The sequence below is a fragment of the Rhinatrema bivittatum genome, unplaced genomic scaffold, assembly GCF_901001135.1.
Source record: "Rhinatrema bivittatum unplaced genomic scaffold, aRhiBiv1.1, whole genome shotgun sequence".
Classification (NCBI taxonomy): Eukaryota; Metazoa; Chordata; class Amphibia; order Gymnophiona; family Rhinatrematidae; genus Rhinatrema; species Rhinatrema bivittatum.
The window spans coordinates 95,976-110,737 of NW_021820804.1; the positions used below are offsets into that span (position 1 = coordinate 95,976).

At 43.1% G+C, this 14,762-nt stretch overlaps 1 protein-coding gene across 1 annotated transcript in view; it reads right to left on the reverse strand.

Moving 5' to 3' along the window:
- LOC115082151 (proline-serine-threonine phosphatase-interacting protein 2-like) overlaps positions 1-14,762 on the reverse strand; it is a gene marked incomplete at its 5' end in the record, with an annotated part of 89,666 nt that overhangs the window by 21,438 nt on the left and 53,466 nt on the right. Inside the window, 4 exons of the mRNA XM_029586411.1 lie at positions 11-45; positions 3,305-3,383; positions 6,140-6,236; positions 12,399-12,497. Of these exons, the coding sequence (XP_029442271.1) occupies positions 11-45; positions 3,305-3,383; positions 6,140-6,236; positions 12,399-12,497 (310 nt within the window). The remainder of the gene's footprint in view (positions 1-10; positions 46-3,304; positions 3,384-6,139; positions 6,237-12,398; positions 12,498-14,762) is intronic.

A 14,762-nucleotide genomic window follows, 5' to 3' on the forward strand; every position in this document is an offset into this window, starting at 1 on the left:
TGGAACTTACATGATACATTTGAGGGAACTGGCATAGGTCCTCTCCTGGAAAATAAAACAAAACATCAAACCACTTATATTACCGGTTACATGTTGTTAGCTGTTGTCCCCTACAAAGACATTTCCATGATTTTTTCATCTACAGCTGCTGGCACTTTATAGAATATTTTGAAGGCAAAGCTCACATATTGTAATTGCAAGTCACTATCGCACCTACAATTATCTTCCTACATCTCTATTCTTATGTTTTACCCATCAAGAAACCTTTGCACACACAACAGAACATTGTAAGTGATTGGATGAAAGGAGTGAGTTACATGACACCATATTCTATGTATTCGAATCTATATCAGACACTGGGGGGATGCCTTAATGCTTTCTATACCCTTCCAGCATCAACCGATCTGATGGTTGACTTCCAAGTTACATACATTTTTACTTCTGTTTTTTTAACTGTTACATTTTATATCACTGTATTATGTTAGTGTTCTAGCAATTTATTCTGTTACATTGACTTGATGATAAAATTGTCTTAGTGGTATTCACTGTTCCATGTTTTAACCATCTGACATAAAGGTGTGTAATCAAATAACTTATTTTTGCATGTTTTTGTTGCTTTTGCTATTGTTTATTTATACTCTGTATGTTGTTCATTGTGGAAATTGTATTTTAAGGGGGTAATTTTGTAACAGCCCACATTGCTATAAAGACCACAGATAATTTTTATCTGCAGATTTTAAAAAGTAGTTCAAAATGCAAATATGTGTGCATTTCCACTTTGAAAATTATCTCAGGAAATCTCTCCGCAAACATTTGCACCTGATATCTTGTGCAGGTAGGTTTCCAGAAAAAAAAACATACGCATACTTTTCAAAAAGCAAAACTATACATGTAAGTGTAAACCCAGCCCTTGTCACTACAGGTAAAAGTATGCACATATATGCCACACATGTACTCATACATAGTGCAAAAGCTGGGGGTGAGAGGGGATGGGGGAATATGTAAATGCTGATGAGGAGAAAATAGAATTTCTGTTCACTGAGGAAGGGCTTGCAGCACAGAAGACTGCCACAAATAGGAATGGAAGAGAGGCATACCTCAAACAATTTTCACTGACCTCAGTGTTGAGTAAATTAGTGGAATCGCTGCTAAAACACAGGATAGTGCAGTTTCTGGAATTCAGTGAATACAGGATCTGGGGCAGCATGGTTTACCAAAAGGTTTTGTCAGATGAATCTAATCGATTTATGTATAAGCATTCTTTTTCACTCAACGAAAATGTAAGCTCTGGAATTCATTGCCAGAGGATATGGTTAGGGCAGTTAGTGTAGCTGGGTTTAAAAAAGGTTTGGATAAGTTCCTGGAGAAGTCCATAAACTGCTATTAATCAAGATGATTTAGAGAATAGCCACTGCTATTACTGGCATTAGTGGCATGGGATCTATTTGTTTGGGTACTTGCCAGGTTCTTGTATCCTGGATTGGCCAAGGTTGGAAACAGGATGCTGGGCTTGATGGTCTGACCCACTATGGCAACTTCTTATGATCTTATGATATTCCACCTTTTCCTAATTATAGGTCCAAGGCAGATTATACAAACTATCAAGGGATTAAGTGCCTAAGTACCCTAATGGATGATATACAGAGATGAGGTAAATAGGAAGTAGGGTACATTAGGTAGTTAAAGGAAGTGAGTGCATTGGGTATACACTGCGTATACATAGTTAAGAAGTAAGTTTAACATGAGCAGTGTGAGAGACTGGGTGAACAGAGTATTCGATTAGGGGAGGCAGCTAGATATGGTGTGTTGATTTCAGCAAGGCCCTGGACCTGGTTCCGCATAGATCACCTATAAAACAAACTGAGCACCCTAGGTGTGGGCTCTAAAGTAACTGACTGAGTGGGAGGCCACAAAGGATAGTGGTAAATAGAGTTCACACCACAGAAAGGGAGTTACCACTGGTGTGGTGCAGCAATCAATCCTCGGTCCGATTCTATTCAATATTTTTGTAAGCAATATTTTGTAGATGATACCAAAATCTGCAACAGGTTAGACATCCTGGAAGTTGTGGAAAACATGAGGAGGGATCTAGTAAAGCTTAAAGAATGGGCTAGAGTCTAGCAGCTAAGATTAAATGTTAAAAAAGTACAGGATCATGCACTTGGGTTGGAAAAGCCCAAGGGAGCAGAACAGTTTAGGAGTGAATTTTTTCTGTGCACAAAACAAGAGCAGGATCTGAGGGTGGCCAAACAAGTAGGACAAGGTGATGGCAAAAGCCAGATGATGAGTGCATAGGGAGAGGAATAGCCAGAAGGAAAAAAGAGGTGATGTTGTCTCGGTATAAATCTCTGGTGAGATCTCATTTGGAGTACTGTGTACAATTCTAGAGACCGCACCTTCAAAAAGATATTAACCAAATAGTCTTGGTTCAGGGTCAGCAATCTTCATCATAAAGCGCAGGGGTGGGCAATTCCGGTCCTCGAGGGCCACAAACCAGTCTGGTTTTCAGGATATCCCTAATGAATATGCATGAGAGAGATTTGCATGCACTCTGCCTCAGTTGTATGCAAATCTATGTCATGCATATTCATTAGGATATCCTAAAACCTCGGCAGGTTTGTGGCCCTCGAGGACTGGAATTGCCCACCCCTGATAAAGCGTATGGATCTAAACATGTACACCCTGGAGGAAAAGAGGGAAAGGGAGATAGGGCAGAGACATGTAAATACTCCAGGGAAGAAATGGAGGCTCAAGAATGAAGGGTCATGGGAGGAAGGTACAAGGGGGTAGGTGCAGGAGTAATCTAAGGAAATATTTCTTTACAGAAAAGGTGGTGGACACATGGAATCGCCTCCCTGTGGAAGTGGTGGAGTAAAGGAAGCATGGGGCAAGCACAGTGAATCACTGCGGGGAAGGGACTATAAAGCTGAGCAGGAGATGTGGATGGGCAGAATGGCCTTTATCCGTCCTCATGCTCTAGATAAAAAGTCCATTTTACCTGCAGAAATGGCTTTTACAATTTGGGAAAAAAAAAGAACAGTGTCTTACTGGTGCACCTGTTCAGGGAAATGGTTGCTAAGCAGGTTTTTGATTATACTCGAACTTGGTATCAGAACTAGGTGCAACACAATTAATAGATTTGGCAGAAAGTGCTATAAAAAAAAGGAAAGAGGCAACAGAACTGAAAAACCTCACACAGGGGTGCTAAGAGAGCAGCTCTCCTGTACAGAAGTGTGTTTCTTGCACCCCTGCATCATGTACGTCATATGTTGTGCTTGCAAGAGACTGGGGCCTCAGGTTTTACCTTGGAGCAGCCAATGCGTGACTTCTTCCTTGTACCGAGTTCTTTTGGGAGTTGTAGTAGTTTTCATATAGAACTGGCGCTGAAGAAGAAACAAATTTGGCAGGTTTGATATCAGTGATGTAAATGCTTGACAAGCCAAAAACTATTATAGACAATAACAAACACAAAATAAAACAAATCACTCCATAACCCACTACTGTCCTGGCGATGCACAACACACATTTTTGGATGTTTTCTACAAAGGGTACCCATTTGACTGCCCTGGGGACACGGTGTGCTGGGAAGAGTGTTTCCTTGTTCTGGAACTTTCTAAGCTGGAACAATTAGCAAGAGGATTACTTACTGTGTATAGTTCAGATACGGTTTACCAGATGGCCCCAAGTCATTAGGGGCAGGGAAACCAGAACTGGTTTTCCCAGTTGAAATCTGTAGCTTCAATTTCTCTAAGCAAAGCCGGATGGGCAAAACCAGAACTGTGTCAGCCTGTACTGGATGACATGGAGCCATCAGAAAACCCTACTTTCTGGGCATCACTTCTCATAAATATTGCCTAGTAGCTTGCACAGTCCTCCGGATTTATAATGCTAAGAATCTGGAAAATGGTTGAATCAGTACCCACCTGAAACTAGTAAGCAGTAGCACCAGTGTCAAGGCTTCAAACCATATTACCGTGCAGTCCTCCCAAGTTTTAAAATGGCTTCCAGTTTAAAACAATGCTATCAATACATCAGTTCTTTTTAGGCATGAAAGCTGGGAGTTAAAACTGAACTATGAAGAGCTACATTTGATTTCATTCCTAAAAAATGTATTCATGTTTAAAATTTTGGAACACCCCTATTTGTCACCCCACATAATTTTCCTTCAATTGCAAATTCTGTAGCTTCCCTCCCTCTCTGTCAGGTGTCTCACCTTTCAAAATTTGTTGCACGCTCAAACCAACCAATAGATCTTGAGAAATGTAAAGCTGGAAGGTTACCTACTCTGTCTAGTATGTGAATGTTAGCTCTGGCAGCTAGGTGGCAGTCAAGCACATGCCAGCCAAGGGCACACAGAGAGCACCTGTTGCGTCCGTCGGTCGCAGACGGCTGCGGCCGCTCTGCCTCACCTCTTTTTTGCCTTTCCCTCCATGGGTAAGATGGCTGCCTCCGGTGCCGAGTGGCAAAACCCTCGGTGTCTCCTCATGGGCGTCCCCGTCCGCCATGATCCTTCCTGTGGCCTCCTAGGGCATGCGCGCACACGCTGCCTACGCTTTCTACACATCATGGCGAGAACCTCGGGGGCGTCCCCACTGCATGACGTCAATACCTCTGGGTATTTAAGCCTCCGCTGCACTTCCAACAAACGAGTTAGCAAGGACTTCGGTTTAGCTACTCTGACCGCTTCTAAGCTGCACGCTTAGACTCCTCACTATCCTCCGGGGTATCTCGCTCCTGAAGAAGCTCTGGGCACCCGTTCCTCGGGGGCCTCTCGCTTCCCACTACCCTTCGGGGTTTTCTACAAACTAGACAACCGCTCCACGGGGGTCTTTCTTCTTTTTCAGGATTCTGCTCTTCCAGGTACTCGCTCCTCGAGGGCCTATCCAGCTCAGTATTACCTGCATCACGGACCTTGGGTTCGCCTTCACCATCAACCAGGAGGATTCCAGCACTACTCTTCAGTGAGTACCTTTATGATCCAGCTCTCCATACCACCCACCAGGTTCGGCTTATCCTGCTCTGCGGAACACTACCAACCTTGTACATCTGGGTGAGACTTCTACATCTGAGGCTGTCTGAACGTATTGACACCTTGCTGGACTTCAGTGCCATTCCTTCCTGCATTTCTACCATCTATCTACAGCAGTACAATAAAGCTTTTCATCTCCAGTGTCTGCTCTGAGTCTAGCCTATCGCTGTGGTTCCCCACGGGGCCCCTCCCCGGAGGGAGGAGTCATCTCCACAGCGACTAAGAGTCCACTATGCCACAAACCCAACAGCACCTCTCTTTCTCCTCTGTGCTGCAAGTTCTCTGACTCTATGGCTAAGTACCAAATATAGGCCTTCACCTGTGAATAAACCTGTGTGACCCTACCTTCTGCCTCTCCTCACTTGCTCTGAATGACAACAGAACACCAGGTATATCCAGCCCAGAATCCATCTCTTCCTATACCCAGTCATTCAGAAAATTGTTTTTTTCCCCATAATCCTACCTACAGGTCATTTTTATATTAAAAAATCAGCATCCTAAGCTTATTTTGCACTGACCTGATGAAAGGAGCTAGTCTCAAATGTATTATGTTACACTAATGAAAAGGTATCACCTGCATATAAAATTGTTTGTTGTACTGCATCTGAACCTTTGATCAAGCAAGCTTAGGATTTATTTCACTTTAAAATTAACGGGTAGATTTTAAAAGGGCCGCACATGTGCCCTTAAACACACGTATCTTGCCGCATGCAAAGATACGCGCTATTTTATAAAGTATACGCGTAGGTTATAAAATACCATTCAAGCAGCTTTACACGCATATCAAGAGAGAGAGAGAGAAAGGCTCTTTATAAGGCTCAGCCTGACATTCAATATATGGACCATTGTAAGGGGGCACTTTTATTCTGGGTGAGTTTTCGGGAGGTGGGTTGGGGTTAGGGGGGTTGAACTGCCACTTTCTCAGCCCACTCTCTCCTACAATTACAATTAGATAATACTACCAATCACATTTTGTTTTCAAAGGCTACAAAAGAAATTAAAACTAAAGTATTAAAATTTGAAGTTCCTGCTAAATCTAAATAAATGAGATATAAACAGACAGCATAGACATTAGCATCTGATCATCACAGCTCATTATTAAGAGATTACCTGGTGGGGTGTCTCCAGTTTTTCGTCTTTCTACAAAATAGTCAATATCCTTCTCAATGCTACACTGCTCTAAAGATTTACGGACTTCTTCGTACATCTAAGAAAAAGGGAGGAAAAAAAGTATTCACTGGCAAAATGCTTCCATTTTAGCTTTGCATCCAATCTGTAAACAAGTTCTCAAGCATAAGGTGCTGAATAGCATTTCAGAAGCAAGATTCTCTACTACAAAGCAGATCTTACAACACATTTTTATTTAACCCAGTGCCTTTCAAACAGTAATGCAAAACGGGTTTTACAAGGACAATAAAGAAGCACAGGGGTCAGCTTGGTGGGTCAGTGGTAGTGCTGGGCACTTCCCTCTAGACTAAGATTTGTTTGTTCCCAGGTTAGATCTTTTGCTTCCCAAATCAGCTGGGGTTAGGGATCCTGCAGAATGAGTATTCACACCCCCTGTCAGGAGGGAGTCTCGCTCATTGTGCAACACTGACACCTAGAGGCCATATTTGGGGGTCCATGTTAGTTTGGCTCCAGAAGGAACTGTGGTTTGTGATCCCTGCCAATAACTATTGCAATGATGACTGGGCTGAGTTGGGGGGGCATATAAAGTAGGGAGGAGAGTAGTTGTGAATGAAGGTTCCTCAGGCCATAATCCAACAGAGGTTGGTTCTGATTGAGTTGGAACCCTGGAGAATTGGGAGGAAACTGAATGATTGAAAGAATGAATAAATGGTAGTGGCAGAGGAAGAGAATATGACCAACATAGATCTTGAGAATGCCTAAGAAATTTTAAACAATGGAAATTAATGTAATCAATTCCAGCTACAAATTAACACCTTAATGTTGTGACAAATATTGGTTAATACTAAAAAGGATGAACCTTAAGCATTATTAGCTTTCTTTTTCCCATTTTGTAAAATTTCCACAGTATAGCATATACTGACTGATTTTCCTACCTCACCTTCTTCCAAAATAGTAAGCCAAATGTTAAAGCAGTTTACATTTCCAAAGGTCTGGGCCCAGATACTTTTCAGTATTGCTCATTTCAGCTTTAATAGCACCTATCCTAACAGAGCTAATGTCACATGCAACTTCCCAAGATTTTGGCACTGACTTGTAACTCTCCACCCAGCTGTCGCAAGGATGGCTCTTAGCGGAGAGGCACAGACTGTGGCTTCCTTCGGAACCTGCTGCAAATGTCATCTGAAGCATTCCGACAAGTGTTGCTGTTTCACAGTGGCAGAGACGTCATTCCTCTCAGGGGCTGGGGATATTGCAGAGGCAGAGCAGCAGGAGCTACATGTGGGGATCAAACCTGGATCTCCCAGGTGGCAGCAATAGACCACTGGAGCAGCCCACCAAATCCTCTCTTTTAAAAACAGACCAGTATGGGGGTGCTCTTCGGCGATCAACCAAGATGGCTGTTTAAACAAAGAACTCTGCAACCCCGATCACATTTTCCAGCCAACTCTCCTATTAACTACCTGCATATTTCTCATCTGCAGCGATAATATTCCTAGCTGCATTCTCCGGATGGTGTCCAAGCGTAAAATTGCCGATTTAAAGCAGTTCTCGTTTAGCTGACAAGCTGCTGATCTCTCTGGGCCTGAAAGCACACCAACCACAGACTCCCCTGAAGGCCTATCCATGATAGACACAGCGTCAGCACTCCTCCCAGCCTCTGACCTCACCAATTTGCCAACCGGGGATGAACTACAAGGTTGGTTCCTGGAAATCAGGACAGATTTAAAACAGCACAAAAAAAGATCTTCTCGACTCAGTTTCTGAGGTGCAGGAGGAGTTAGCAGCCCTGGGCAACTGCGTGGTTGAAATGGATGTACGGGTCAAAGGCCATGCTGACGCCAAAAATAATCTCATGGCGCAGCAGAAGATTCTTCAGTCTGAAATGGCAGCACTGACAGAGAAGTTGGAGGACATTGAGAACCACTCCAGGTGTTCCAACTTAAGGATTCGGGGAGTCCCTGAATCTGATAACTATAAAGACGCGACGTCAGTGGTGAAAAACATATGCACCTACATACTTTCTTTACAAGGAAACACAGCCATGTCTGACGACAGCCATCCTTCTCAAGTAAAGATTGAGAGAGCCCATAGAACGTTTGGCTCTAAAATTGACAACTGGGTCAGAGATATAGTGCTACCTAGCTAGTTTTGCTTAAAAAAAAACGTGTGCTACGAGATGCACACGTTTGATATAGATGGACTTTCCCCTTTGGATTGCTCTTTGTGGTTAAAGGTACGACATTTTGGGTGAAAACAATAATAGATGTGGTAGATGCTTTCAAGCAAGCTAATATCTCCTTTAATTTTTCTGCCCACAAGATGGCGGTTGAAGCGACAAAGATGGATACCTTTCCGAAATGGCAGCATGCTGGAAAAGGGGACAGGAGATTCCACAGGCAGTAGGAGAACTCCTGCTCAACTGTGTCTGACCAGGGATGTTAGGCATCACAGATTTCTCTTTTTTACAGCTTATTTGGACTACTTTTGAGTCTAATTGTTAAAACCTTGGACTCTTTCTTTTGCATACAGTTTAATGTGCAGTGATTAGGTTGCAAAGTTCTTTTTGTAATTTTATAGTCCTTAAGTTGGAATTTAGTGCTGGCTGTTTCTTGCACAATATTATGGTTGGATGATCGGGGGGGGGGGGGGGGGGGGGCTAGGCTCTACTTCAATGTTGGTTGGTCATTTATGTCCCCCAGGAGTTGGTGGATCTACTGAGGTAGATCAAACTCAGAGTTTTGGGAACTTGTTGGGAGGGTACTTACATTTTATTTTCCTTTGAAAGGGCTGCTTCGTCCACTTGCCTGTGGAACCAGGTTACAGTATATGAAATTCTGCCTCTCGGTATTAGTAAGTTAGAATGACGGCCAGGATCTTATCCTTGAATGTAAAAGGTCTTAATGTGTTTTGGAAATGCCAACGCTTATTTGCAGAACTCACATAGCATAATGCAGCTATTGCTTTCCTTGAAGAGACCCATTTATGAAAAAAACATGAATGTCTCCTCTCTCATAAAGATTATCCCCATCAATTCTTTGCAGCTAGCACTATGGGTACTAAATACTTTGATGTGGCTATCCTAATTTCTAATTCCCTTACCAATGAAGTAATTTTTCAATTTTCAGATCCGGGTGGTAGATATCTTTTAGTAAAAATCAGAGTGGGTAGTGATACCTTGGCTTTAGTAAACTTATATTCCCCTAATTCAGATCAGGTTTCCTTTTACAAAATGCTGGATATTGTATTACTCTCTCATATGGATGAGCTGTTGGGTTACAGGGGTTTTTTTTAATCTTAACAAAAGTCCAGCGATAGATAACTCACACCAGACTTGCAAGCAGCTACAGGGGGGCAAGGAAACTGCTCTGTTCTGTGATTTCTCAATGGAGCATTATGGATATTAAGAACATAAGAACATGCCATACTGGGTCAGACCAAGTGTCCATCAAGCCCAGCATCCTGTTTCCAACAGTGGCCAATCCAGGCCATAAAAACCTGGCAAGTACCCAAAAACTAAGTCTATCCCATGTTACTGTTGCTAATAATAGCAGTGGCTAATTTCTAAGTCAACTTAATTAATAGCAGGTAATGAACTTCTCCTCCAAGAACTTATCCAATCCTTTTTTAAACACAGCTACACTAACTGCACTAACCACATCCTCTGGCAACAAATTCCAGAGTTTAATTGTGCGTTGAGTGAAAAAGAACACCATGCCCTTGGAGTTAAGATTACAAAGTAACAACAACAGCTTTAGAAAAAATGTAAAAGCCTGGCTCTTTAAACAAGCTTATCAAAAGAGAAAGCAGAATAGTACCCAGGGGAATGCAGGTACAAACAATTGAACAACAAACACATAACCAAAATCAATATGTGATTATTATAATGATATTTGTTAATTAAAGTTTCATTTGTAGCTCATCAATAAAGGATAAAAGTACAATGATAAAGCTAATCTCGTATCCTAAACCGATACAATGAGAAAGGGACATGATTCATTACACTTACCAATTAATATTGTTTATAAACTATGTTACCGATCCTTAATGGCACCTGTGTAAATTAATATACTTTAAGCATCATTTTTATGTGCCTTAATGTAAACCGTTGTGACGGTACCCACTGAATGACTGTATAGAAAAATGTTTAAATAAATAAATAAATAAATGTGCCACATTCTAACTTCAAGGAGTGCCCCCTAGTCTTTCTATTATCCGAAAGCGTAAATAACCGATTCACATTAACCTGTTCTAGACCTCTCATGATTTTAAACACCTCTATCATATCCCCCCTCAGTCGTCTCTTCTCCAAGCTGAAAAGTCCTAACCTCTTTAGTCTTTCCTCATAGGGGAGCTGTTCCTTTCCCTTTATCATTTTGGTAGCCCTTCTCTGTACCTTCTCCATCGCAATTATATCTTTTTTGAGATGCTGCGACCAGAATTGTACACAGTATTCAAGGTGCGGTCTCACCATGGAGCGATACAGAGGCATTATGACATTTTCCGTTTTATTCACCATTCCCTTTCTAATAATTCCCAACATTCAGTTTGCTTTTTTGACTGCCGCAGCACACTGAACTGACGATTTCAATGTGTTATCCACTATGAAGCTTAGATCTCTTTCTTGGGTGGTAGTTCCTAATATGGAACCTAACATTGTGTAACTATAGCATGGGTTATTTTTCCCTATATGCATCACCTTGCACTTCTCCACATTAAATTTCATCTGCCATTTGGATGCCCAATTTTCCAGTCTCACAAGGTCTTCCTGCAATTTATCACAATCTGCTTGTGATTTAACTAATCTGAACAAATTTGTATCAGATATTTGGAGACAAAGACATCCATGCTCCCGAATTTACACTTTTTTCTCCTCCCCTAATGGGTCCCCTTACAGACCCACCATTTTTAAAGATGGCGCCGGCCGTCCATTGCTCCTACCATGTGACAGGGGCCGGCCAATGGCACATATACCCTGTCACATGCTAAGGGCAAAGGGCCATTGGCGCCATTTTGTTTACTGGCAGCCGATGGCCCGAGAGCGGAAGAATGCTCCCGGGACCCCCACTGGACCACCAGGTACTTAAAAAATTTTTTGGGAGGGGGGTTGGAGGGGTCCGGAGGGTGGGGGGATACTAAAGAACTAATTTTAAAGGGTCTGGCTGTGTTTTGGGGTAATTGGCTCGGCACAGCCGATAAAAAAAAACAAACAATTGGACCGCGAGAAAAATAATTTCCCGATGGTCCACAAATCCGAAACCGGAACCGATTCCGTTTCCGATTCACATCTCTACTTTTGAGAAACATGTTCATTTCTTTGAGAGTTAGAGGATCACTCGCAGCTAACTAATGTGGCAGGCATCTCTGTCCTTATGAAGCCTGGCAGAGATCCTATCATCTGTGGCTCGTACCATCCGATTTCTTTAATTAATCTGGACCTCAAAATCCTAGCCAAAGTTCTGGCGGAGCTCTTTAATAAGATATTACTGCACTATGATCAAGTGGGCTTTATTCCACACAGCTCGGCAGCAGATAATGTGTGAAAGACTGTTGATTTGTTATAGTGGACCTGTAAGGAGAAAATACTGACAGCGTTACTGTCTATTGAAGCCGAAAAGGCATTCGAAATGGTGCACTGGTCCTTTTTATTTAAAACTCTATGGAAAATGCAGTTTGATTCTTTCTTTTCTGCGTTGAGTTGAAAAACTATGTAATTCTCCAGAAGCCAGGGTAAAGGTAAATGGTGGATATGGGGACTACTTTGCAATTGGCCATGGAACCAGACAAGGCTGCCCATTATCCCCTTTGCTATTGGCCCTTTTTTTTTTAGACCCCTTTAGTACTCAAGTTAGGCTTTCTGACCAGATAAGGGGTGACCAGACCTATCCAGCTAACTTTAAGATAGCTGGAGAAATTCAGCAGCACTCCTACACTACTGAATATGTTACCACTATAATGGATAAACTGAACTACAGGATATTGGAGTTATTTCTGCAGTGATGCTAGAGAAAATGTTTGCTCATATCCTGTTCTAGAGATCTGTTGTCCTAAGATTGAGGTTCCTAGCTCTTCATTAGAAACGCATAGTTGAGATTCAATCCCATCACTAGAAACTCTTATTCCATCAGTAGAGATCCATGGTTGGGGTACACAACCATGACTGAAGCTCATACACTATGCTTCAATACATGTGGTTGGGGCTTTCACCCCATCAGTAGACATACACAGGTACAATTCTTACCCAATCACTAGAGACACATTGTTGAGAAAGTTGATTCAGATGAGTCCATACTGTGTTTCTAAAGTAGTTTATTCTATCACACTCTTGAGCTTCAAAGAACTGCAAAAAGAAATGTATTTGAAATGATTTTACAAAGGTAAAATAGTCCCTGAGAATTTCCCATTTGCTATATCAAATATGCCTTTGATCAGCAGTTAAGCATACTTATTTCTACCTTACTGTACTTTGAGAATTGCAGAAAGTACTAAGTAGCCACTAACAAGGTGATCATTAATCTCTTTCTTGGTATTCTGTGAAACACTCTTATTCCTGTAGGAATGCCCACCTTAGAACAATAGTTTAATTTTGCTCCCTCCCCCCACCATTCTGTACAGTAAAACCAATTAGTTTGAATGACAAACTTTTGAATTAGGGACCCATGAAATCTGCAAACTAATGTACGACAGTGGATTATGTCAGTCCAACTCCCAGTGGGTTGATGATTAGAGGGTATCTCCAGCAAGGCCAGCAAAATCTAGGTGGCCAGGTTTTTGGGCAGTAGCCAAACTAGTTTTGCTAACTGTTTACATTATTACAAAGCTTGGCAGGGGACAGAGACGAGCTGTGCTTTGAGAAAGCTCCGCCACCTAGAGGACCGGAGGACGTTCCCAAAGTCATGGCTAATTCATCCTGCTATCCACGGAAAACACTGTTTACAGTAAGCAATCTTGCTCGTCTCTGTCCCCTGCCAAGTTTTGTACTCCCTGTGGGAGTATCTCCCATGTGACTCCCATCCTGCCTTAAATCTGTTATTCAAGCTCTGGATGGAGTCCAAAAGGAGACTGTCCAGGGAGGTGGGTGGGATTTACATGGCTAATTCATCCTGCTATCCACGGGAAAACACCGTTTACGGTAAGCAAACTTGCTCTTTTCTCCAGATAAGCAAGATGCCATGGTTTTGGAGAGTCCCAAGCTGGAAGGTTGGAGTGTCAGCGCCCCCTGGGGATAGTGTACCACCTCTTCCAGTTTCCAATGATGCGATCAACCTGACCCATAGTCGGGGACAGTCTCTCACTTGTCCTTGACAGAGGATGGGTCAATACTCTATACCCTCTGTGGCCACCTGCTGACCAGCAGCGATGTAATGTGTAAGGCATGCAACAACGGTCACATGGCGGCTCGCAAATGTCCATGGTGAGCGCATCCCTCGAAGTGTGATGGATGCCACAAGTGCTCTGTCTTGGTAGCCTCAGCGTAGCATCAGAATGCTTTGTTTGCTGGAGCAAGACAGGATGCACTAGGACCCAGAGCCCAGGCACTTCATCTTGAAGGACACCCCAGTTGGAAGTGCTAGACTTTGAGTGTATGCAGCGGTCATAGTAGGTTGGGCATATTTGGGATCCAACGTGTGAAGTCACCTTCTGCATCTGCCTTAAGCGGCTCTGGGAGATGGTTGGCACAGTTATCGCCTGAGTAAGATGGAGAGCCGAGATAACCCCAGGAAGGAGAGGGCTTGTTCATAGTGCTGCTCTGTCGCTGCAAGATTCAAGATATGATAAAGCAGTGGATAAGCACCCATCGCTCACTGACTCTCTTTCCTGAACTGAGGGCGACCCAGGCAGACTTCTCCCCGGCACGATGTCCCTGGTGATAGGTGTCCGACGATGCATATAGCAGAAACCTGGGTTGAGTCAGGCTCAAGCTAGAGTTTCACAGGACCACTCTCCTTGAGTGCTGGCGTAGCCGAGGGATCCTTCGGCAATCTGGAGTTCAACACTAGGTATGACACCAGGGAGTCATCCTGAGGAGACGATAGGCTGCGATGGTGCTGACATGCCCTTTCAATGCCGTCACCCTTCTTGCTTGGCATGAGGAAGAAAATCTTCTACCCACTTCCTGGGTAGCAGAGAAGGTTTGATCTATGTTCTCCATGCCACCTTGTGTGCTTGGCGCAATTACCATGATAGTCCTTCAGGCAGGGTACTTACTGGAAAACCCCCTTACGCTATGCTTCTGGATCGGTAGGTTCAGGTATGTTGATATGCCCTTCAACTTCCCCAATGTTGGATGCTAGCAGGAGCGCATTGGGTGGAGGAAGGAGCACCCTTCCTGAAAGCAAGTCTCATGTACGTCCATGGGCATTAGCTTCCTAATGGGTGGACAAACCAGGTAAGCGTCCCACAGTCTCTGTGGACCATCGAGGTCCTGAGTGTATTATGATCCTATTCAAACTTCGCCTCTGAGTGGTCTTCGTTGTATATGGTAGTCTCTTCATCTCTGGGAAGAGGGAAACATCTTATACTAGGCAAAGCCTGTGTAGGCAGATGGGGGAAGCCTGGATTCCCTATTGCTTTTGGTGACCAAGGTGTACTAGGTCCCCCACCT